We start from the raw sequence: 26,986 nt of genomic DNA, 5'->3' as shown, positions 1-26,986 counted from the left end.
TTTTATGTAGGTAGGGGAGACCGAGGTGAGTTGTGACAGAGGAGAGTTGTGACATCGTCGATTTTTTGGAGTCTATTAACAAATAACGAGCTCGCAATAGCGCGCGTTTGTTAGTTCAAGTTACTAGCTAAACAACGAGCACTGTTGCTAGCTCGCTAATAGTTAATAGGTTCCAAAAATTCGACAATGTCACAATGCTCCTCTGTCACAACCACAACTCACCTCGGTCTCCCCTAAGTTTCTCGATTTCTCAAAGACTGACCTGTCACTCACTTCACTACTTAATTGTTTTCTAAGCGCCACTTGCACCATCCATCTAACCCGCGGTTAACCGGTTAAACCGTTAACCCAGTGTCAAATTGTACTGGTAACCATGGTAACTCCACTTTTAACCGGTTAACCCCGAGTTAGTGAATGATGCAAGTGGCCCTAAGTGTTTTTTAAATAATAATAATAATAATAATAAATATAGGACATTCTTACACAGATTGACTAAGTCCCACAGTAAGCTCAAGAAGGCTTGTGTTGTGGGTACTTAGACAACGATATATATAATATACAAATACATAAATACATAGAAAACACCCAAGACTCAGGAACAAATATTTGTGCTCATCACACAAATAAATGCCCTTACCGGGATTCGAACCCAGGAAGGACCATCGGCTTCACAGGCAGGGTCACTACCCACTAGGCCAGACCGGTCGTCAATGGTGTTTAATATTCTGTTTGTCTATATTTTTATCACTAACTGTACTGTAACTAAATATTTGTGACCTTTTCAACCAAAAGGTACCACATTGTCGCTTGTCAATAAGGTTGAATTCAAATTAAAGCTGTATGGAAATAGCGCCTTATTGACAACCGACAATAATCACCCTTTTGATTGAAAATGGCACATTTTAATAGGTAACTTTGTTTTCTTAAAAAAATACACGTATTACTCTCATAATCGCAGGTATTTTATGATATCACTAATACACGTACCACAAGTAATTCGCAAGCAATGGCCTGACACTCTTTGATAGAGAAAGACAGTCTTATTGCGATTCCTATAGGAGGAAAGAGAAAATAGTGCCATGCTTTGTCTTTATCACCGACCGGGCATTTTTTTCATGGTCGGGTTATGGCATCATAGCAAGGAGGCGATGGCGAAATACCGAAATTTATAAGTGAAAGAGAAAAAGCATTATGCTGCCATACATGAAACTGTCAATACATGAATATGTCTTTCATCTTTCTCTTACCCCCGGTCGCTCGGTTTCATGTCTATAACTACTTGTATATACTGTCTATGTTCGCAAGGGAGTTGCGTGCGTATTTAATTATATGTCAACTCAATTGACATACGGGGTCAATATGCGAGTTCGAGGGGAGACGGGTTTTTAACCTGTCCCGTGTACCTGTATCTTTACCATGAGTTTAACACTGACATATTCGCTAGCGATTGCTTAAAACAACTCACAATGCATCTCCCTCGTACTGACATTGATGTAAGCGAGATGCTATGCGTTTAAGGCCGCGTAAAACTCATGGTGAGGATATATATCCTAGGAGATAACCTATATAGGTTCCGATACCTCCTGGTGCTAATCTATCTCCTAAAATCTTTCTTCTCGGGTATTTAAAATCAGATCAAATTGAAACACACAAAGACTGTAAAAACCGGCCAAATGCGAATCGGACTCCCGCACGAAAAGTTCCTTACCATTACGCAACAAACGGCAAAAAATCACGTTTTTTGTATGGGAGCCCCACTTAAATATTTATTTTATTCTTGTTTTAGTATTTGTTGTTATAGCGGCAACAGATTTCTGTGAAACACATCATCTGTGAAAATTTTAACTGTCTAGGTATCACGGTTCATGAGATACAGCCTGGTGACAGACGGACAGACGGACACAGACAGACAGACCGACAGACAGCGGAGTCTTAGTAATTAGATCCCGCTTTTACCCTTTGGGTACGTAACCCTAAAAAGGAGGTTATCAATACGTATCTTTCGTAAGTTTGTAATTGTTATTATAATTTGTGACGTTTTCAACTAAACGGTACAACATTGTCGGTTGTCGATAAGGTTGATTTCAAATTGAAGCTATATGGAAATATCGCCTTATTGACAACCGACAATAAGTATTATAACATATACGCTTTTGGTTGAAAATGGCACATTTATTCATTTATACAATAAACGTTGCATTGAATATTATTGTTTATCGCTATTATTATATTATTTCCAACTTTGGGCGTTAACACTTGATTCCATCCTCGTACCTACTTTGAATCCTGAGCGTATAGGATCAAATTTACGCCCACGCCGTAAATATGTCATTTTGCACCCTTAGGGCCTTCTAATTTGCTGTCAATTCTCTGAATATCACGCGGTCACAAACGAGAAAGTAGTTACTGCGATTCAGACTAAATAAGGAATGTTTCGGGCTAGGCAGCATCGTATAATTCTAAACGGACGTTCGCAGTGCACAGATCATTGTGACATTTTGTGACCATTGAGTGCATGAGTCACAGAGTGCAAGGTGTCCTAATGACTAACAAGACTGGTTTGTACCTATAGTAGTTTGTACACTTTGTACACGCGGCGTAGCCGACCTGGCTTTCAATGCATTTTCCTCCTTTCAGTTTTTGTCAGTTTGGTTAGGAGACTCACGGCGCGATTCGGGAAATGAATTAGAGATTCACTAGATATGAAATAGTAACGATATGTGACATTCCACGGTGAAATGTACCTTATGGCCGATGGCGCTTACGCCGCATAGCGTCGCAAATTATTTCGGCGCTATGCGACGTAAGCGCCATCCAATATTAATTGGAGCGGCGTTAATAATAGCGTAAGCGCCAACCGCCATAAGGTACCTTTACCCGTGGGGCATATCTTTGCTATTTCATATCGAGTGAATCTCTAAATCGTCAAACAAAGTTTTAGATTGCGACGTCAAAGATATAGTTACACAAACTTTTACCCGCGACTTCGTCGAATGATGATGGATAAAAACTATCCTATACCCTTATACTTCGAGCCTCAAACTATCTTCATACCAAATTTGAGCATTCCACGGGCTGTTCCTGTCCCGTACAGACGCATTTTATTTCCTGTGTTGCGACTTTTTTCGGCATTAGCAAGCAATTACTTTTCTGTGCATATTTTCGACCGGGTCTCTATTGTTTCCCATATAGTTTTAAGTCATAATGTCTTGTTTGTCCACATTTTCGTTTTATCATAATATGGTTTTTCTCAGAAACGCGTAACTTTTCAGGATTGCCATAAAACAAACCTAACCTAACCTATCTATCTATAGGATAACCTGAGGAAAATCCTAAAAAGTGAACGGTTTCAGAATTATGACTAATGATAACATGACAATATGACTCGATAATTATGTCAAACAAAGGGACCCCTTTTTGACCATTTGTCATATAAAAGGAAACTTATACCTGCAAATCTTCAGAAAATTCGCGTCCGTACTGGACAACGGTGGACAATTTCATGGAATGCTCCAATTACATATACTTAAATCAGTACAGCGGATTAAGCATGATTAAATAACAGACAAACAGACATGCTGTTACTCTCGCATTTATAATATTTCAGTTTCAGTTTCAGTTCCTTATTTGCTTTCTTGAGATACAATACAAGTATCATGCAAAATTGTATACAATAAAATGACTTAGCTTAAATCATGCATTACATTCTTAAATGAAATATAAATAATGAATTAGTAGGGATTCTTCCACATTCATACTTCTTTGTGGAAATAACTACACAATGATTTTACCACTGCGTTACCGTTAAAAGTTCGTCGTTAAACGCAAGTTTGGCGAACCTAGTATAAGTTTAGTATAACCTAGTATAAGTTTAGTTAAAAAAAAAACAAGCATTTTACGGCAATTTGTGTATTAATCTGGTATTTTTCTATTTAATGAATAAAGGTAATAAGAAAATAAAAAAGACACATCAAAATACAATTTTAAAACGTAAAATATAATTGTTTTATTTATAATAAAACAACATGGTTAGGAAGTGGTAAAACTACCTAGTTCTAGATCAAATCACCAGACCTAAAGGGTCTGGTTCAGGGGTCAACGGCACGCCTCAATCAATGACTCAGACCCTGGGGTCGCCCAATTGACCACGTCATGACTTGACATCACGTAGGTGACCTCAGGGCCAAATTAGAGGCTTTAATGAGTCCTTGCAACATTCCTATCATATGACTTTGGTGAAAAGTATGGTATAAGAACGGCTAACGCAAAATTGTTAGGGTTCCGTACCCAAAGGGTAAAAACGGGACCCTATTACTAAGACTCCGCTCTCTGTCTTTCTGTCTGTCTGTCCGTCTGTCACCAGGCTGTATCTCATGAACCGTGACAGCAGCTAGACATTAGACTAGACTAGATGATGTATTTTTGTTGCCGCTATAATAAAAAATACTAAAAAGTACGAAACCCTCGGGGGGTGAGTCCGACTCGCCCCCTTCCGTTTATAGGTTTCTTTATTTTATTAGATTTAATTTAAAATATTTAGATCAGTACGGTTTTTACTCACTATTTTTTTTTTGAGGACGGATTCCCAAAGAATCCGAAACATGTCGCCAAAAGCGACTAAAAATAATAGTGAGTAAAAACCGTACTGATCTAAATATCTTGAAATATGTCTCACGATAGTTTAAGTGAGATTTAATTTAGTTAGTTTATATTTAGTCATATTATATTTTAGGTAACGGGAACTAATTAAAAAAAATACTTTTATTGTATATTGTTACCTACTAGTAGTATAATTTTAGTACCTAATAGAATAGCTATAGATAGGTCTCTCTGCGTAGAGGGCGTCACTAGTACAATCACAGGGCCTAACAAGAAAATCGAAAGTTCGGTTCCTGCCTCTCTATCACTCTTGCATATTTCATCGATAGAGACACCGAACTCGAACCGTAGCCCATGGAGGCCTGTGACGTCAGCAACAGTGATGTCGACAATTGTCGCACCTGTCACCGTGGTGAAATAGGGGCCTGGAGTTACCAATGGTTACCAGTACATTTTGACACTGGGTTAACGGTTTAACCAGTAAACCCCGGGTTAGTGGGATGGTACAAGTGGCGCTAAAAAACAATGTGTAATCATGGCCTTTATTATCTTATTAACACGCATTAATGGAGCAGGTGCACTGTACAGACGTTAATTTGGGGTCAATAATTTAATTGGTGAGTTGCGTGTCAAGTAAGTACCGAAATTAGGGTCCGAGCAAGTTCCCTGGCAGTATTTTACAAAATTAAAGGATTTAACGTGTATATATAGGTTGATTTAACTTGAATTAAACGAACGGGTCTACCGCCATATAATATCATTGTTTTTACTCGTGCGTCACGCCTTCAGGGTCTCACTGACTATCATATCAGTCCGCCGGACGATATCGGCCTGTCAGTTGTTCGGAACTGTCAAATTTTTGTTCTAACTGACAGGCCGATATCGTCCGGCGGACTTATAGTCAGTGGGCCCCTTGACGCCAATGTCTGTATGTGTGTCTGTCTGTGGCATCGTAGCTCTCAAACGGATAGACCTATTTCGATGCAGTTTTTTTAACGTGCAAGCGAGTTTCCATGGTTCTTAACTATGTTTGATAAAAATTGATACAGCAGTTTTAAGAGTATCAGCTCATCCAAAATGATGTCGGTTTCGTTGCTATCCAACTTTTAAATACAATATTTCCAAATATAGACTACATAAAATCTTGTAAAAATCAATAAATTGTGACACGACCTCAAAAGACATTTAAGCAAACTTTTCGGCCCCAAAATTACGCTACTGTTCGTAACAAAGTCACTGAAAATTAACTCATGTCCAAAAAACACCGTATAAATATGGCTGCCAGTCATATCTAACAACAATAGATGCAAAACGAAGTGACGTCACAGCATTCCTTGCTTGACAAACTAAGAAAACAGTCGAAAGTGGCGCCACCATCGTATTTCAGTATCAAACCGTGTCAGTTCTGAATTTCGCCAACTGCAAACTTAACTTTGCAAATGTTTGTATAGCCACAATCAATGGTATAGGACGTGCTTCGAATAAGGAAACTGTTTTTATCTGATATGAGACTGTATGTATTGAATTTAAAGTTTATTTTCGCTTGTGCGCGTTATCGGATGGTTTGTTTTTAAAACGCACGGAAGGACGAGTGAACTTACTGAGGATAGATAATAAGGCGTGAAACGAATGGCTCGTTTCACTCGCACCTACTTGGTTAGAAAGAGACAGATGCGTTATCTGTAAGTAGGTAGACCTACAAAAGGTAACTGCTTGTTCAAACCAGAGATCGGAACCGGTTTATTGCAAAAACATCGAAATAACCATATATTTCGAAATATTTTGTACTCGAAATCTAGGACTCAGTTGTGTTTTTACAAGCTTTTATTCTTGTTGTGTGCGCATCTTCTTTTCAGAACTCCCGAATGGTAAGCGTAAAAGTGGTGGCCAGTACTTACGATATAAGGATGTTCTGAAAAGTCATATGAAGAGATGCAAACTGCAGCCCTCGGTCTGGGAGCGGAAGGCAGCGCAGCGGCCCGAGTGGCGGCGCCTCATTCACGATCGAGTCACCGATTTCGAGACTGAACGCCGCAGTGAGCTCGACAGGAAACGAGATGAGCTTAAGGCTCGGCCGCCAACCTCGATTCCCTACAACTATGTAGGTGGTGCGCTGACGTGCCCAAAATGCGCTCGAGTATTTAGCAAGAAGATAGGGTACGTGAGCCACCTAAGGGCGCACTAGAGAGCGGACCAGCTACACGCTAATAACGCGAATTAAAAATTGCCTACTCCAGAGCACAGTCGCTGTGGCCGAAATCGGTCAGGAGAGCATCATCAATATGTATGTAACATGTTTGTAAAGCGAGGTTTAGACTATCAAGAACTTGCATGCAATTTACGTTACATTGCCGACTATTAAGGTAAACTGCATTCAAAAGTTTGATCAGATACTGCGATGTAATGAAAATTGTATGCAAGTTCTTGCTAGTCTAAACCTCGTTTTAGGGTCAAATCTTGCAAGTTAAATTTGACCCACTTCCCGGTTTCCGATGAAGCTGAAAATTTGCATACATATGTAGGTCGGGTGACAATGCAATATTATGGTACCATCGAGCTGATCTGATGATGGAGACAGGAGGTGGTCATAGGAACTCTTGTGTTACCTAATTGTGTTTGGGGTTTTTAGAATGATGTCTCGATGAGTATTAGTTGTCTGTGAAAAGAAAAGTACAGTCAGCAATAAAAACTTGTACTTACGAAAAATGTAATTTTTGCCAAAAACTTATTGGTAGGTAACGACATCGCATTATTAGATTGACCAATTAGAAATGAAACAATTAGCAAAGAACGAAAAAATACCGTTTTCGTTCCCATACAAAAAATACCGGTTTCCGATCCCTGGTTCAAATCGATCCAGTGTTAAAAATATAAAGGGTTTAAAGATACCTTTTTATAGTTTTTCGTAAATAACTCGTGTCGGTGGCCAATAGCAAAAAATAAAATTTCCTACAAAATAGATATACCTATACAAGGTGTCCCAAAAAAGCACGTCAAAATGACACTGGAGGTAGGACAGCCTAAAATGATCATCCAAACCAACTTAAAAGTTCCTCGTAAAAGTTGCACGGTTTACAATGTATTAAAACCAATTTAGGTTTTTATTAATTTTGCTCTTTTTTATCACTGAAGTTGAGTGACGGTGCCCGTATTCATTTGGAAAGCCCTCAAAGTAAATTACCCAATTACCCGTACCCAAAGGGTAAAAACGGGACCCTATTACTAAGACTCCACTGTCCGTCTGTCTGCCACCAGGCTGTATCTCATGAACCGTGATAGCTAGACAGTTGAAATTTTCACAGATGATTTTTTTCTGTTGCCGCTATAACAACAAATACTACAAAGTACGGAACCTTCGGTGGGCGAGTCCGACTCGCACTTGTCCGGTTTTTTCATTTAATTCCTACTACTATATAGGGTGTACGTACGTATGTACGTACCCACTCCACAGAATAAGTAATATTATTATCATACAGAACGACCACGTACCGCCCCGCCCCGACTCGAATTACCTCGCCCCGCGACACCAGATTGACGGCCGTTTGCCGGTTTTATGTGGCCGGCCGCTCAGTACTGTTTTTAAGCAACTTACTCACACAATGACGCATGCCGCGTGTACAGACGTGCCGTTCACACATAGAAACGCAAGTTATTTTTGATGTATAGCGTGTCCGCCCCGCGATCATTTGTAATGTTCTTGGTGTGTACTGTGTACGAGGCCTAATCCTCGAAAGGTTCTAGGAAGCACGGAACACTTCACTATGTAAACAACTAACCACTTAACAATAATAGTTCGTTAAATATGGTGATTGAGTGGTGAAGTAGATTTTATTAGTAGTTAGTAGATGACAAAGTTTCATTAATGGTATCAATCGATCAGGTTTGTTTTTAGTATCAAATGTCTATATGGGACCCATTGCATTAAACTTTAAAGCAATACAAAAGTCACATATGATAGTCAAAGTCTAACAGTCTTACTTCATTCGCGAAACGCTTCAAACAAAACGATAAGTGAACGTGACGTCAAGGTCACTGAGAGCCCATCTTGAATGAATGGAAAATAAGTAAAATTGCGATTTTGTCGGTGAAATATTGCGTTTATGTATATATAGGTAGTTGCCGTACAATCTTTTTTCTAATAAAATGTAAGGAATCGAATGGTGCCCTTACTTTTTCCCTTTTTGGAAGTTAAAAAAAAAACTTAAATTTTTGAAACATCTAGTCCTGTATTTTTGTATTATTTCCATATATTATTTTAATATCCACATTATTGTGATAAATTGCTCATTTGCTATCTATTTTACTAGATTTTGTTATAATCCCTATTCAAAGTGAAAAAATTCACTGTCTTGGATGGGACTGGAACCCACAAGCTTAATAGCATCGTCCTCAGACGTTTCTGCTCGATAGAAAATAAATTGTATTCGGTAAATATTCGGTGTCTTATATGGGATGCAACCTGTGTGAGTACATTTGCTGCATCCCATGTAGGACACACTGCTAAGTCGACAGGCTCAGCAGCAGAGACTGCCGCCAAAAGCAAGCGCCTCAAATACTCTGCTTTGGAAGCCACCTATGACTTCGTGCCCGTCGCCGTCGAGACTGCCGGGCCCTGGGGGCGGGAGGCGCGTGAGCTCTTCCGAGAACTTGGCAAGCGCCTCAGAGAGAAAGGGAGTGATCCCCGTTCTGAGTCATGGCTTGTCCAACAGGTCTCCATCGCCATACAGCGGGGTAACGCTGCTAGTGTGATGGGGACCTTTGGACCCGGCATGGCTCAGAACGGGTTTTAGTTTCTAATTTTTTAAATAAGATTCTTTCAAATTAAGCGCTAAAATAATCGGTTTCTTAAATTAGGAAATAGAAGCATTAATCCAATAGTCATACAAGTTCGAAAAGAGAAAAAATGTTTAGGACAAATAAATAAAAATAAATTTAAATAAATATTACATTAAACCCTTTGGGTACGGAACCCTAAAAACTATGCCAAACACGAAGCCAACAAAAATGTTTACAAATACTTTGTTGCCGCGGTAATAAATTCGGTGTCCTTATCACAGAGATAATGCTATCGCAGATTCTGATGTCACCGCCATTCGAGTTGCTTTTATAAATTGCATGGTGACGTACTTTGCTGCTAAATAGTTACATTAATTTATATCGCGACCTCTTATCAAAAGAACGAATAAATTCCTAATAAAACTTTATAGTTGAAACTTAATAGTCCATGGGGTCCCAGCGCGCACAAGTTGTTTGCAGAAATCGCGAAGCGTCTGGTTGACGTAACTGGTGACCGAAGAGCTGGCGGCTTCCTCGTACAACGTATCAGCATTGTGATACAGCGAGGAAATGCCGCCAGCATCCTTGGTACAATGCCTTAATAGCCTATTTTAGATATAAACTAGTTATTGATTTCGTTTACGTAGTACTACTGTATACATATGTACTGTATACTGTGTAAGCAGTATGTACACACTCGGTCTCGGCAGTGTACAGCCGGTATGACATCAAGCATTTCAAAAAAGCTTTCATCTACCCATACTCTGAAGTTTACCTAAATGTTAAACGGAAAAGGCGATCTTAAGAACAAGAATATTTAATTTAAAAGAAAAAAAAAACGAAAAAAAAATATTTATATAAGGATTGGGTCATTCTACTTTTTACTGCAGGTTTTTACGATTTCAAACAACCTTGAAATTTTTATATTCGTAATCCGTTTTAACTTACGCTACTGAAAAATGATAAGCACAGAATAGGCCCCTTTATTTGCACTTTGGCTTTTTATTTTTAGAATTTATAGCCTGAAGTATGCAGATATGCAACTTTGGTACCGCCCCAGCTCTTTTACTCACAAAGACAACTTGTTAAAACATACTTTATCACTACATAGTACATACATATAAAACAAAGACGCTTTCTGCTGTTTGGATGGATCTTGTCTGTCCCTATGTATGCTTAGATCTTTAAAACTACGCAACGGATTTTAATGCGTTTTTTTAATAGGTAGTGATTCAAGAGGAAGGTTTATATGACGTAGATAGATGGATACAGTCTAAGGAAAAAACGTGCCTCGAAAATCAAGAAAATTTGATTCTCGTTCAGATGGCGCCACTAGGTTTGGCCTTCTCTCGTATAGAGCGCGTTGATGGTTTCGTTTGTTATTTATAATTTTAACGCATATCAGTGAAAGAACATGGGTCAAAATCATATAAAAATTATTAATGCAAATAAAAAAAATCATTTATCCATATTTAAATACATTTTAACGTATTTTTATAAATCTTAATTTTTTGTTTTAAAGTATGTCGATAGAGGGTAGTGAATTTACAGTGGTTACAAAATTTACTATGACAGTACCGCTCTATCTTATTATATCCTCTTTGGTATAATACATCAGCATTGCACCCGTGCGAAGCCGAGGCGGATCGCTAGTATTGATATTATAATTTAAAAATCGGCCAAGTGCGAATCGGACTCGCGCACGAAGGTTTCCGTACCATTACGGAAAAAAACAGCAAAAAAATCACGTTTAGTGGGTACACAAAAACCTGCAGTAAAAAGTAAAATGACCCGATTGAAAATATTGAAATATGAATTCTGTTTCACAACTGCTTTACGTATGGCCTCCGATAGCGTACAGCCGAAGGCAAAAATATCGATCCAGACAAATGGCTCAAAAATATGTGAACACGACTTTATTGTCTAAGGTGTAAGAGCATATTATTGAAACTTTGGAAATGAATACATTTGGGTATATATTTATGCCCTTGACTGTACAATGGCGCATAATTTACACCGTTTTTGAGGACGTTTACTCCAAAACATAAACGTGTGCTTTTGCAATATCTTTAAGGGCCACTTGGACCATACACTAACAAGGGGTTAACCGGTTGAACCTGGAGTTACCATCCCAACTAGCAAAATTTTAACGCACAAGTGTCCTAATAGTATATGTTTTTACTCTTATTATTTATTTATTTATTTATTTAAACTTCATTGCACAAAATATTTATAAAAATGTACAGATGGCGAACTTAACTCCTAGAGCCATTCTCTGCCAGTCAACCATAGGGCTAAACAGAGATGTAAAATTTTTTAAGAGAATTTAATAAAATAAAAAATAAAAATAGCCTTTATTCCACCATAATTAAGTCTATTTTTAATATTTCCTTTGCATGCATAAAGATTCTAGTTGCACATTATATTTTATTGTATTTAGAATATAGAATTGTATAACATAGGCAAGTGACTAGTAGTAGGTATTATTTATAAAATATAAAGATTTAATGTAACAAACGAAAGAGGTCGAGACGAAAAGAGAATTTATCACTGGCCCAACCTGTACATACATAACAAATACATACATATTTCACACATCATTCATAAATTACGATGGATACAATACTCTTGTTTCAGCAGGTCCTTAATAAAGATGCTGACATTGCTGACAATTTTTTAGAACTGTTTTCATTTTATAGAGACACGTTATTATTGCATTTTTTTTAATGTTTATTAAAAAATCGACTTTAATTAGTTTAGTGACTTCAGTGTTTACTTTTCGCGCAAAAACGCTCCAAGCTGTCACGTGATCTTGATGACGTAACGATGTGATAAACAAACAGCTGTCAGTGCCAGAGGACCACCAGGTTTGACAACTTGTCTGTGCGTGTTTCTCACACCGTGACGTCACGCGCTCCGATTTGCTTTTGCAGTCACGTGATGCTGGGCATTATTTTAAATACTTTTAATTAATTTATTACGCATATTTACACTTACAAAATATGCCCGCAACTTGCGAACGTTAATGTTCGCGGTAGGCCCTCTGCATTGCATACATAATAGTGTTAATGTCCACAAAACTAAATGGATTCCACCGGTAATGAATATTGAACACAAAGTCGGCGGGAATAGGGTGTCAAATTGATTGATGCATAGCTGCGGTGTGGAAATTCAGAGGCGTAAAGTGATATTTACAAGCGACATGCGCTTGGACATGCAAAATGCAACTTTAAGTGAAAGGCGAAAGGGATTTTAATGGTCGCAGGTTTGTGTTGGTTTATCGGTAAGAGCTGGTGAATATGAAAATGCAAGTAAAAATGGGAATATTGAAGCACGTTTGCGTATTAAGAGAGGTGCTAAAAACTAGCTTGGCAAAATGTGTGTTTATTAACACATGGCCTGATTCTAACACTGCGTCTCACGTAGGCGTACACGCGCGAACGCGAAGCGGAGAGATTGAGAGAGCGCATCGTTTCGCATGGCTTTCGCGTGTTGTTCGCCTACGTAGCTGCGTCAGAATGGTACGAAATGGGCCGGAAATTAAATTATTTGGCTGCAACAAATAACTATTTTCATCACACTTGCTAAGCGATGCGGTCCGTAAATCTTAAATTTGGACCCGAAATTAGGCAGAAGTTTTTTTTTGCCCCTTTTTTCCTCACAAGTGTGATGATAAACATTGTGTGAAAACCTCGTTCGTAAATTCTTGTTTACCGCCCTTATACACAATGTACTAAACTAATCTGTATGGACTGATTCAGACACAAGGCGTACCTATGCAGTATGCATGTATATTCCCGCGGTATTTCCAATACTATTTCAAACAGTCAAACGTACTGTAATCATACAGGGCCAGGAATCTGAGGCATTCCACTGAATGCACTCTATAGTGGATCCATAAGAGCTCAACTCCCAAGTGATTAACGCTTTAGGACGTAAGATTATAAAGCAATAGTGCTAATTTAAACCATTTACCTTGATCATAAAGCACACATTACTTTGCATACGATAGCGAACGATCGCCTACTATATCGCCGCTATACTTACTCAACCACGTATCTGCAACACTCATTTGATGACAAAAACACCCGTAATCCGAATTAAAGAAAAGCGACATTTCCATCAAATGATTGTTGCAGATATGACGTTGAGTAAGTATAGCCACGATATGGTGTAGTCGGAATCGTCAGTGTCTATTTTACTGGAGATTGTAAGAGGTTATATAAAAATCAATACTGGCCATATACAAAAGTTGGCTAAAATAATAAGGGAGAGTTTTATAAAAAGCGCTTAATTGTTAAGCGAGGTTTAAGAAGAACTTGCATGCAATTCACGTTACATTGCGGTATCTGATCAAACTTTTGAATGCAGTTTACCTTAGTAGTCGGCAATGTAACGTAAATTGCATGCAAGTTCTTGATAGTCTAAACCTCGCTTTAGGGTAGCTCTGATAAAGGGCTAGCTTTATTGTTTGGTAAGTTTTTTGGTCAGGGATAGTCAAATGAATGGGCTGGCAGTTCCAACTGGTAAGTAGGGATGAAAATTCCGGAAAAAATCATTGTTTTTTTCGGGAATTTTACCCAATTTCGTTGTTTTCGGCTTTTTCCATCTTCTTCTTCTTTTTTTAAAATTATGGCTTCAGCCCAGTGGGACTATTTCGCCAGTATCAAGGTATTAAGAGGTTTAAAAACGACAAAAATTGTACGGTTGTACAAGACAGTGTACGGTGATTTGTTAGCTCTTGTAAATCGATAGCTAGACTTTACAAGAAGCACGTGGACTACCGGCCGTTGACTCCAAGATGGTGGTTAAACGCGCTTCAAAATTAATTCTCCATTCACTGCACACTACCACATTAGTTTACTGTATAATAAGCTATCGATATTACACTTTAAACAATATTAATGAGCAAAAAACAAAGAATTAATCACGATGCTAACTATCAAGATGGCGCTCGAACCGGAAGTCCCGGTTTTTTCCAGTTTATTCAGAAAAATTAAATACGCCACACACAATGCCACTGATGACTGATGACAGTGTCAATGCCATAAACAAACACATTAGACATGCAACCTTAACCTACCTGTTTAAATTTCTAATTAAGTATATTAAAAAATACAGAAGTTTTGAAAAAAAAAACTTCGTTGTTTTCAGCTTTATTCTTCTTTTTGGAAGTATTGTAACTGAAATTTGCATCGATTTTTTCGAAAGAAACTAGAAAAAAACGAGCCGTTTTAAATTTTCCCAGTTTTTTCAACGCTACTGGTACGTCTTTTTCTGGGTTAGCCATCTTAAAGGGACGTCCATTGAAAGGCTTTTATCGGGGAAAGGGTTGTCCGGACCCTGGTTCGCTTACGTAAGGGTTAACGTAAAATAGTGTGAAAGCAGCGTGTTAATAGCAACGCTCACACTATTTTACGTTAACCCACTCACCGGCTCCGTGCAACCGCGCTAGCTAGCCATTGATGTAATTTCCTAACGTGCACCCGTGCTCCCAGTACCCGAGTCAGCACTATCGGTTGATAGTTTCACTTTATATTCTACTAGCTGCCCGCGACTTCGTCTGCGTGGACTTAGTAACACCAGCTAAAGTAGCGCCTGGAAAAAATCTCATAGCAATAATTCAATTTGAGCATATGCACACAAATTAGCAGGCACTTCATTAATTAACTCAATTCCACCCCGTGTTTTACTTTCTTACGGGATGATTTTCGGGATAAAAACTATCCTATGTCCTTCTCAGGGACTCAACCTATCTCTATGCCAAATTTCATCTAAATCGATTCAGCGGTTTAAGCGTGAAGAGGGAACACACAGACAGACAGAAAGACTTTCGCATTTATAATATTAGTATGGATTTGAACGTTCTACGGTGTAGCACGATTTCTGTATCGGTTGCATACGCTATTTTACTTTCCGTTAGGGCCGATATGGACGGACTACAATCCGACTGCAATTTGTATGGGAACTGCACGCCGACGTTGCCGCGGTTTGCAGTCCGTCTGAACCGGCCCTTAGCTGTTACTCTATGCGAGAAAAATGATACACGAATATTCTAACAAGTATACTAGAGTAGCTAATTCTGCATGTTTTTTTTTTATTAAATAAGGAAACAAATTACAGTTTATTAAATTATTACAAGACTCATCGTAGACAAAACCTTATAGAGGTTTGTGTGCCGATGGGGCATTTACAATGATAGTGTGGCAATTTCTATTTTTTATGGAAATGTGACGTTTAAATGAAATTTCCTCACTTAGTTTTATTTAAATCGGTGTAAAGTTAGCTTAGACGAACTCCAATATATATGACTATAACCAAAACCTTAAGTCCCCGGCAAGCTCGGCCGAATTTCACCTTCCCATACAAACGGAGTTTCGTTCTCATTTTTAAACTACGTGGTGGATTGTAATGAAACTTTGCACATACAATGACATGAGGTATATCTAGGTCTGTAATTAGTTTATATAGCTCTAGTATATAAAACAAACGGTATAAAGCAAAAACAAGTTTTTGTATGAAAAACTTATTTTCGCTGTATTTTTTCAACTATGATATTTGAAGCTACATAAACTAATTACAGACCTAGATATACCTTATCCTATTGTAAGTACAAAGTTTCAGAGCAATCAAGCTAGTCGTTTTAAAATGAGAGTGTAACTAAGATTTGTATGGAGAACCGAGCTTGCCGGGGCTCCTAAAAGGTTGGATTAGTTGGCTCGATAAAAAAAACTTGCCACGTGCGAATCGGACTCGCGCACGAAGGGTTCCGTACCATTACGCAAAAAACGGCAAAAAATTACGTTTGTTGTATGGGAGCCCCAGTTAAATATTTATTTTATTCTGGTTTTAGTATTTGTTGTTATAGCGGCAATAGAAATACATCATCTGTGAAAATTTCAACTTTCTAGCTATCACGGTTCACGAGATACAGCCTGGTGATAGACAGACGGACAGACAGACAGACGGAGAGTGGAGTCTTAGCAATAGGGTCCCGTGGTATATCGTATGGCTATATAATTTTAGCATAAAATAACTAGTAAATATAGACGAGCGAGTGAGATCTGACGAGCTAAATTTTACTATCAGAGAAAGTGAGACGAAAGGTAAAAACCCGCGCGACGCCATATCTTTTTATGCTTTTTAATTTACGCTTTACGCCCCCTCTTAGGTAAATATAGCTTGACTGAAAATAGCCTACATTATTTTCAAACAATAAAGTGTTTCAGCTATAAAGTTTTAGCTGCAAAGGAGGAAAGATCGGCTTAGCTGGCTATTATATAACTTTATTTTTAACTTGGTATTTTCTTTTAATCTTCTCTTAGCTAAGCTGAGAAAAGGTTATTATTGCTAGATAAGCTCCGAAAACCGGCCAAGTGCGAGTCGGACTCGCACACGAAGGGTTCCGTACCAAAACGCAAAAAAAACACGGTTGTTGTATTACCCCACTTAAATATTAACTTTATTCTGTTTTTAGTATTTGTTGTTATAGCGGCAATAGAAATACATCATCTGTGAAAATTTCAACTTTCTAGCTATCACGGTTCATTAGATACAGCCTGGTGACAGACGGACAGACAGACAGACAGACAGCGGAGTCTTAGTAATAGGGTCCCGTTTTTACCCTTTGGGTACGGAACCCTAAAAATTAGCTTCTGCCCACGAGTTTGTTTTTGGAAATTTTTGAAAATGGCAGTCATCTCGAGGTCTACAGAACTACAGAACCCCTATACTCCATTCGATAGCGTGACGAGCGTTCGGGTTTGCGTTATGTCTATTTTTATATGGGATTTTGAACAGCGCGCCAAGCGGGACGTTTCGGAAACTCAAAATCCCATACAAAATGACACTTAACCATAGACATAGTTTATACAAGTAGTTATAGACATGAAACCGAGCGACCAGCAGGGGTAAGAGAAAGACAAATTGATGTATTAACAGTTTCATGTATGGCAGCATAATCCTTTTTCTCTTTCACTTATAAATTTCGGTATTTCGCCATCGCCTCCTTGCTATGATGCCATAACCCGACCATGAAAAAATGCCCGGTCGGTGATAAAAACAAAGCATGGCACTATTTTCTCTTTCCTCTTATAGGAATCGCAATAAGACTATATTTCTCTATCAAAGAGTGTCAGGCCTTATCTAATGAAATTTATACTAGGGGTACAGTCGCCATCAGATATATCGGAGCGGCCAAGGTGCTCACAAATATCTGAACACGCCTCTATTGTCAAGGCGTTAGAGTGCGTGTTCAGATTTCATTCACAGATCAAATTTTGTCGATTTTTATTTATTTTAAAAACGTTACCTTACAATATCGAAATTCGAAAGCTATGAAATTACTATTTAATTTAATATTGTTTTTTCTTCTTTTTATGTTTATAGTATCACATAATAAATAACCGAGTAAAGTTTGATTAAAAGTTAGAGGTTACTTTGGGAATTAATTGTATCGAGCGAAGTGTCATAATTCGTGTATCGGAAGATATGTTATTAAAGATAATATAGTCAAGAACTACATATATTTTTTCCACGTCTACTAATATCAACGCCTCTTAGAAAAACATGATCATGTAAAGGGATTTTTCGCCTTCTGGCTCAGGGAACCGCCTTAAGTGCGTGTTCAGATATTTTTGAGCACCTCGGCCGCTCCGATATATCTGATGGCGACTGTACAACTCACAGAGCCACTTGTAAGTAATTATAACTAATTATATTTCTGTATCATGTCGTGCCTTGTATATGTGACAATATATGAAATTCATAAAACTCATAAATCAAATTCCTATACCGAAGAGCTGGCGGCTTCCTCGCACAACGTATCAGCATTGCGATACAGCGAGGAAATGCCGCCAGCATCCTTGGTACAATGCCTCAAGGGCCTATTTTAGATTTAAGCTAGTTATTAATTTCGTTTACGTAGTACCACTGTATATATCTTGTATGTTAATTCCTGTTGACCTTACAAGCCTAGGAGTCTAAATAAAACAGATTTTGATGTCAAAATTAATTCATTTGGTTACCAATCGCCCGTGCGTCCCGCTTTATTTCGCCAATACATGTACGGTACGGACAAGTACATGCAAAATGCACGCGCGAATGAAATTATACTGTCCGCGCGCCAATTCCGTGCATTCGGAGGTCGAGGAAGTGGGGGGGGTGTGCGCCGCGCCCGTGCGTACAAAATGACATTACTCTGTCATGACGCCCAACATTCCTAACATTCCTCAGCTGTGCACGGAATTCGCGCGCGGACAGTAGGTATGACATGACTTAGTTAAAAGGATTTATATTAGAACTTCTTCTTCTTATTGTGTGAAGGGATCATCTTAAATAATACTTTTGCCAATATCTCGCCACCTCTAACCCCCGGGGGTAGCTTTTATGAGATATTCTGTAGTGCACGTAGTTTGACTAAGCTTAGCGCTGCAAAGAGGGAATGCGGCCTGTCTTGGGAACGATGACTCGGGCAGCAATAGGGTTAGTTTTTAGGGTTCCGTACCCAAAGGGTAAAAACGGGACCCTATTACTAAGACTCCGCTGTCCGTCTGTTCGTCTGCGGCAACAGAAATAATCATCTGTGAAAACTTCAACTGTCTAGCTATCACGGTTCATGAGATACAGCCTGGTGACAGACAGACAGACGGACGGACAGACGGACAGCGGAGTCTTAGTAATAGGGTCCCGTTCTTACCCTTTGGGTACGGAACCCTAAAAAGTACGGAACCCTCGGTGCGCGAGTCCGACTCGCACTTGGCCGGGTGTTTTTTGTATGTATCACTGTGTTAGGGTTTAGTTTGTAGTATGTAAGGATTTAATGGAGTTAATGTAATAAGTTAGACTTACTTGCCCTCTGGACAATATTAGAACTTGAAAAATACTTAATTAATAACAAAATTCGAATAAAATGTAAAACTGATGTCAAAAATAAGTTTGAATTTAGTTCTTATCTTAGAAATTTGCCAAAGTCGTTATTTCAATGAGAAGAACATATTTTTTCTTCACCTAACTAAAAAACCAACCCCAATTAATTAAACACAGTCGAAAAAGTATATACGTAGGTACATACCTACTTATATTTAAAACCGTAGGTTATGCATAATCGCCACTTTAGGGAAAAAACAATACTTTTTGTTCGTAAATCGAATGTGGGAGTGAAATCTTAGTTCTGCAAATTATTATAAGCAAACATTCTTCGATAGGTTTTATGGCTCCTCTACACGATGGCCCAGCGATGGACCAGCGAGATGGCCATGCGTAGGTTGAGAGCACGCACTATTTATTTATTGTTAAATACAAAATTTGTACAGCGTTACAGCAAAACTAATGCACTATACAAATAAATGAAAAAGGAAAAGTATATACAAGAAGTGACCACAAAACAATTTCAAGTGACATCAAGAGTTTCACAGTACGCCAGACATGTCCGACATATATGTCATGATTTATTTATGTTTACATGACAAATAGCAGTTGAATAATAATTAGAATGTGGCAACATCATTGCGTTACCCCGATTAGTACCGTATTAGGCAATGGGATACCGACTACGAGTCCAGATGTATTCGTCACCACTTTTTGAGTCTCCAGAATAGAAGAGTATTATTAGACATCACTGCACTATATGATATACTCTCAGGTCGCATTGACAGTCCTTCTTTGCTGTCGGAGATCAATTTCTCAGTGCCATCTATTAGAACTCGTAATTCCGAGCGCTGCCTGTTTAGTCTACCCAGAGTTCATACCAACTATGCTCAAAATTCGCCCATATATCGTATTCTAAAACTTTATAATAAACAATTTAGTAGTATCGACTTGTTCGACTGCACAAAACCAACTTTAAAAAAACGAGTTCAGTCACTGCTACTGAAATCCAAAAATAACGACAATTGACGAAATCTAACTAGGTAAATAATTACACACCTTAATCTTTCCGTCTTCCATTACACACTCAGTCACAGTCACATACACACACACACGAACACGCACACACAATCACTCAAAACACACACGTACACATGTTATGCAAGCCATATCTAGTTTGTATAGAATGCTTTTTTACTCCCTTCTTTTTTTTTTGTGTTTCCACTTAGTTATTGCATGTTAATTGTACTTTTGTGGACATCTGTTATTGGCTATGTTTTCTGCTCACTATGATTTGTATTAATTTTTGTATTGCTGTTGATGCCCCAAATAAATAAAATAAAAAAATAGAATAAAAAAAGTACGGGGTAGTTGGGAAAATACCTGGCAACACGGTAGGTAGCTAGGTAGTGGGGCACGAAAGCCAATTCGACTGGCTCGTGAGACTCGTTCACTTGGATCGAGGCAGTCAAAGAGGACACATCGTGAAGTATCAGTCAAGTCAGAGTACCTGCAAGTACCTCCATTGGTGTATAAGTAATAATTAGAGTAACCAATAGAAGCTGAATCTTCACATATATTCGCCTAAGAAGTTGCAAAAATCTCACTTTCTGGTGCCCATAACAAAAGCGACTTCAACAGTCTCAGGGCTCGCACGGCCGGAGTTTCCGTGCGCTACAGTTCGAGTGGTTGGGACTGACAAGAGATTATGAGCTCGCGGCCTCAGGGGAATTCTGGGCACAAAGGGGATAGCGATCTTAATAATTTGTGCTACTAGATCTGGACAGTCAGCATCGCCACGTAAGACGCTACACGTTGTACGGAGGAGGATGGACTCTGGAATGGGCCGCGTGTAGATGCTTACGCACCATCGCTGGCCCACCTTTGATGTGCGGACGAAAAACCGACACCGTGGCCATCCCATCGCCATAAGCCATCCGACACCCACTACCCTCTCTACACGCTGGCCCACCTTAGTGTTCCAGTATGATATCAGGCCCAACGTGTAGAGGAGGCATTTGAATTTATGGGCCAATGCTCGAGGGCAGAGATTAACTTTATTTTTGTAAAAAAATATTAAATTCCTTTTGTTTGACCTCTGTTGCTCATTCGCCAAGGATATTTATAAATATCATCCATAAAAGAGTCCTGTTTTCGTGGTCAAGTCGTGAGTTGCGTATTTAACACGATTAGTGTTGCAACGCTAACGCAACGTACGACATAGGCGAACAACATGCGAACGCGAATCGGCGCGCGGTGAATCAATCCTTTAATACCTATAGAAGTGCCCTACGTGGGCGATCTCGTTGCGAACGCCGTGGGCCCGCCGCGCCGCTTCGCGTTCGCGAGTTGTTCGCCTACGTAAGACAAAAAAAAACCCTCGCACTATTCTCCTCACGCAGCTCCTGGCTCTGCTACTCGCGCTGCCGCGATATGTTGCCCTTTCTGGCCACACCCACACACAGGTCCTTTGACTCGCGCTAAAAAACCGACAAAATAGGGAGCGGTGGGCATGACGAGGAGCATAACGTGCGGCGACGAGTAACTTAACCCAAAGGGTAAAAACGGGACACTATTAGTAGAAATCCGCTGTCCGTCCGTCTGTCACCAGGCTGTATCTCATGAACCGTGATAGTTAGACAGTTGAAATTTTCACAGATGATGTGTTTCTGTTGCCGCTATTGTAACAACAAATACTAAACAGTACGGAACCCTCTGTGGGAGAGTCAGACTTGCACTTGTCCGGCTTTTAGTATTTATTGTTATAGCGGCAACAGAAATATATCTGTGAAAATTTCAACTTGCTAGCTATCACGGTTCATGAGATACAGCCTGGTGACAGACAGACGGACAGCGGAGTCTTATGTCAGGGTCCCGTTTTTACCATTTGGGTACAGAACCCTAAAAAGTACACATTTCTGTTAGCCCCCCTCTAGCATCTAATCTCTCGGTCCGTATCGATATTTTTGACGTGACTAGGTTCACTATTACCCGCATAGAGATAATTAACAAACACTTCTTCTCCTTTAATGGATATATCAAATATTCTCCATAAATACTTGATCATAAAATCAAATTAACCCTCAACATATCTGTTTGAATTAATTATATCAGGAGCCACGCGTTAGTCGATCTAAAACCAGCCTCATTACGTATGTAGTAAAATTTAAATTGGCTTGACTCGATCTAAAGGACTCGGTGTAAGTCGACTCTCAGAGCGAAAACGCTTTAAGTATAATAATCATCAATTGAATATTAACTTTAATACCTTAGTAATAAAGTTCAATTTCTGTTGAGCACACATTGAAGTAAGGCGGTTTTAATACAGGTGACTCGAAAATTCCAATGGTATTTTTTATGTTCTCCCAACTTTGATTAGTGTTTTTTCTTTTGATCGTTTACTAATGTTTAGACGTGGGACGTAAGAAGAAACGTAGAATTTTGACAATTATACACTATGCTTTTCAGAATACCTACAAAATACCTATTATAAATACAAAAGTCACTCTGTCTGTCTGTCTGTTACCTCTTCATACTTAAACCGCTGAACAAATTTAGATAAAATTTGGTATGGAGATAGTGTGAGGCCCGGAGAAGGACATAGGATAGTTTTGCAAATGACATTAAAAAAAACACATGGGAACTATGTACATTTGCAAGGGCAGACTCTTACCCAAAAGCTTAACAGGATAAAGTTGGCTATAATGTAAAAATCACAATAATGTCTTATTTTCATTTAAGTATTTCCAGTTGTATCGTTACCCTGCATAATTAACGCCCCACGTAAATAATGGAGGCCCCCCCAAGAGCGTTTTCACATTGTCCGATCCCATATCGGATGTAGGATCCTACATCCGCGTAGTCAGGCCACGGGGGAGGCCCGGGCGCCGCCGCCGGCTTTAGCGGTCACGCACGCTGAACAAGCATTATGCCTACAAGCCCTACATATACACACACAAACAAATATTATTGGTCCGACAGCTGACGGGGCTCCGACAACCGACATGGCCGAATTTATCGGTAGCGCCTTTCCGATATCGGATGTCGGAAGGCGCCTATGACAAAAACAGCTACAGGAGAGTGCCGTCCGCCTTATTTCCGTTGTTTATCATTTTTAGTAATAATTATTTATTAAATGCGTAAATAAATACAGAGAAACATATAACTTGCATTTTACTTCCTTCCGACATCCGATATCGGATCGGACAATGTGAAAACGCTCTAATGCTACATTTACATGAGGTTCTCAATGACAGCAACGTTAAAAAATTAAAAATAAAACAACGAACGCCATCCACTTTCGGCAACAATCAGGTATTCGCGATGTATAGAAATGACTTCATATTCATAACTCTTGTGCGGACAGGTTTGACTGGTTTGCAAACTGGGAGCCGATTTTTGAATTTCGATCGCTCGATTTCCTCACTCGAAAATCGATGAAAAAAGGCGAAATGCAATTTTTTTTAAATACGAACGATAGAAATTGGGAATCTAGTGGTATTGACCACTCGTTTTTAATTCTACTAGTAGAATTTAAATGCCTAGTAGTGGAGATATTATTGAACGAAATACGCGAAATTCAAAAATGGGCCCCCTGTTAGGGCCTGGCCACATGTACGCGGTGCGACGTCGCCGACGCAACGCGGCGCGTTTTGCGTTGCCGCCGCCGCAACGCAGAAATCTGCGGCGCCGCTCACCGCAACGCAAAATCTGGCGTTGCGTCGTGCGACGCCGCGCGCGGTACCGCAAAACGGTGCGCGGCGTCGCCCGCCGCAACGCAAAATTTTGCGGTGCGTCGTGCGTCGCCGCGCGCGGTGCCGCCCGCCGCAACGCAAAAATTTGGCGGTGCGACTTGCGGTGCCGCGTCCGTCGTCGCGGCACCGCATGCGGCGCCGCGCTGCATAAGTAGTAAAGAATTCGACTACCAGTGTTTGACTGTTATTAAGAAGGCGCAGAAATAAGAAGCAATTGAAAAGAAAATTTTGGGTAAACCCATGTCTTCATGTCATGAATGATGATGGATATCATTTCAAAAGAAAATACGAGGCATTGAAGATGACTGAAAATAAATTTCATAACAATTTTCGAATGTCTGTGTCGTGTTTTGAAGAACTTTTAAGGAAAATATCGCCTCTAATAAAGAAGAAACACATATTTAGAAGACCCGTCTGGAGATGTTGGGAATAACAATAAGGTAAGAAATCTAAGGTCTATTTTCTGTCTCTTTTAAGGCCTGAAGTATATCGGACTCAAATTGGTCGATCGTTTTCCTTTTCCGAGAACAAGGCTGGTACCGAGATCTGCTTGTAGTTTCATTTGTCTGGCCATCTTCGTCACTTTCTTGGTCCTCGTCTATGCTCGAGTCAGTTAAATTTGCAGCATTTTTTTTTAAACCATTAGTTGCTTGTAGAAATGGTATTTTTTTACTCTCGTCACACCAGCGCCCGATTTATTTAAGCTTTCAAGCCTTTTTGAGTATCATGTAAAATTATCTTTGAGGTTTTTCCACTTTTTTATCACCTCGTTTCCTAAAAAATAAAGTTCATTTAAAACATTTTACATTGTAAAAAAAAAACATCTCTGATTCAGCAAACTTCTATGAAAATATGTCGTATAAATAACACTTGCACTGCGTAGGTATGCTATCAAAATCGTTGCAGACTTTTCTTGATCTAACTCTACTTATAATATGTAATAGGAAATTTTATTAGTCAAACTGGAAATTGTTGCATACAACGTTCATTAACTTTGTTTTTGTTTCTTGAGTGACTCAAACCATCTCAACGGTATCTGTCACTCAAATGGCATTTTAATATTTACATTAATACGTGACCGCGAGATTGTCTGATAAAGTTTTATATTAATTGTCCGACTATTTGTTTCCTACTTATGTCATTTAAACTTTAATACACATTTGGGTATCTATTAAAACCAACCATATAATTAATAACAAACTTACAATAAAATAATATACATATATAAATTTACTGCATGGTTGTTGTCACTTTGTATGGCTGCGTAACTATTAACTTGTATATGCAATAATATGCATACATATATATGTAACCTATGAAATATTTATTTTCAGGTTTTTGGCGACTGGGAACACATTCAGAGATATGGAATTTACAGAATATCGTGGAAGAAGTACAATTGGAAAAATAGTTAGAGAAGTCTGTCAAGCTATATGGAAAAGCCTTCTAGGTAAAGGTATACCTAGTATAACAAAAAATCTACTAGAACAAATCGCGGACGAGTTTTTTAAAAACACTAACTTCCCCAATTGTATTGGGGCCCTGGATGGTAAACACATTCGAATTTGTAGTCCCGATCACAGTGGCTCTCTTTTTTTCAACTATAAAGGCTACAACTCTATAGTCTTGCTGGCGCTTGTTGATTCCAATTACAGATTTGTATATGTGGACATAGGAGCTTACGGCAAGGAATGTGATTCAACGGTTTTTCACAATACAAAACTGAATGAATTATTACAACAAGGCCAGCTTCCCGTACCAGCACCAAAGCCGTTACCTGGTTCTCAGACGTCAATTCCCCATGTATTTGTAGCAGACGAAGGCTTACCTTTAACGAATAACATAATGCGTCCATATCCAGGAAAACACTTGACTATACAACAAAGAGTTTTTAATTATCGCTTGAGTCGCGCAAGAAGATACGTTGAATGTACTTTCGGTATTTTAGCTAATAAGTGGCGCATTTTTCACCGACCATTGAATGTCCAATATAACTTTGCAACAGATATCATAAAGGCATGTGGTGTTATTCACAATTTTGTTATTAGTAGAGATGGAATTAAACCATCTGAAGAACTACTGATTCACGACGGTTTTTCAGATTTACATCATTCAACAAATTATATATCCTCGACAAACCCAGTTAACATAAGAAATGAATTCTGTAAATACTTTTCTAGTGATGTGGGAGCCCTTACTTGGCAATTAAGTAAAATATAATTTAATATTAGTATAGGTTTTATTTCCGTTCGCATGTACAAAACTATTAGCTTAGTATACTTGTATTGTATTATCCTTTTAACACATAAACATATTTGTAAGATGCATGCTACTTGACAACAACTATATAAGAAATAGGTAGTAATATGTTTTAAATAAAATATAATATAATTTATTAATATTTCTTATCCGTATGCATAAATAAATGTGATGCATACAGGCAAACAATACCACGTTGCAACACTGTCAGTTTTCAAAGACTATTTCACTACCTTATAATACATATATATCTTGATGGCAGGGCTATAACCGCGAACACTCTAATAACGCCTCAATTGGAGTAAAAGAGAAAGATTCCCGAATTTTGCGAATTTCGGTGTTTGCGGTAGGCCCTCCTGCGTAGTGTCGTATTAACAACTGGCAATACTGGCAACAAGTTATTTTTCGCTTGAAAACGCACATACTTAGGTAAGTAGGTATAGTATTAATTAGTAATAAACAAACTTCTCACATCTTACTCATTTTATGTATTTATAGGTTAAAACAAGACTCATCTTACCAAGATGGTTACCCAAGACCCCACTCGTACATATAGTATACTTATACATATAGTATTATTATTTTTCGAATGTTTGCTTGTAAAAATGTTTGTGAACTAGACTGTACCTATATGAAAACATTGAAAACTGTTGATTTTTTTCTAAGATACCTATATTAAGCCTGTATGAAAGTTGGTGAATTAGCAAGTATTCATTATAGCCATATTTATA

The 26,986-nt window shown here is 38.7% G+C and overlaps 2 protein-coding genes across 4 annotated transcripts in view; one reads left to right on the top strand and one right to left on the bottom strand.

Moving 5' to 3' along the window:
• Positions 1-26,986, bottom strand: part of LOC134754371 (Krueppel-like factor luna) — a 111,051-nt gene that overhangs the window by 51,242 nt on the left and 32,823 nt on the right. The window lies entirely within an intron of this gene.
• On the top strand, positions 6,524-26,216 carry LOC134754684 (uncharacterized). Its single transcript, XM_063691021.1, has 5 exons — positions 6,524-6,635; positions 9,091-9,308; positions 12,802-12,896; positions 25,331-25,545; positions 25,810-26,216. Exons 1-5 carry the CDS (start codon positions 6,524-6,526, stop codon positions 26,214-26,216), a joined length of 1,047 nt encoding a protein of 348 aa, XP_063547091.1.

This window comes from Cydia strobilella, chromosome Z, assembly GCF_947568885.1.
Source record: "Cydia strobilella chromosome Z, ilCydStro3.1, whole genome shotgun sequence".
NCBI lineage: Eukaryota > Metazoa > Arthropoda > Insecta > Lepidoptera > Tortricidae > Cydia > Cydia strobilella.
The sequence above is the reverse complement of the archived record's forward strand: the minus strand, read 5'-3'. Positions and strand labels throughout refer to the sequence as shown.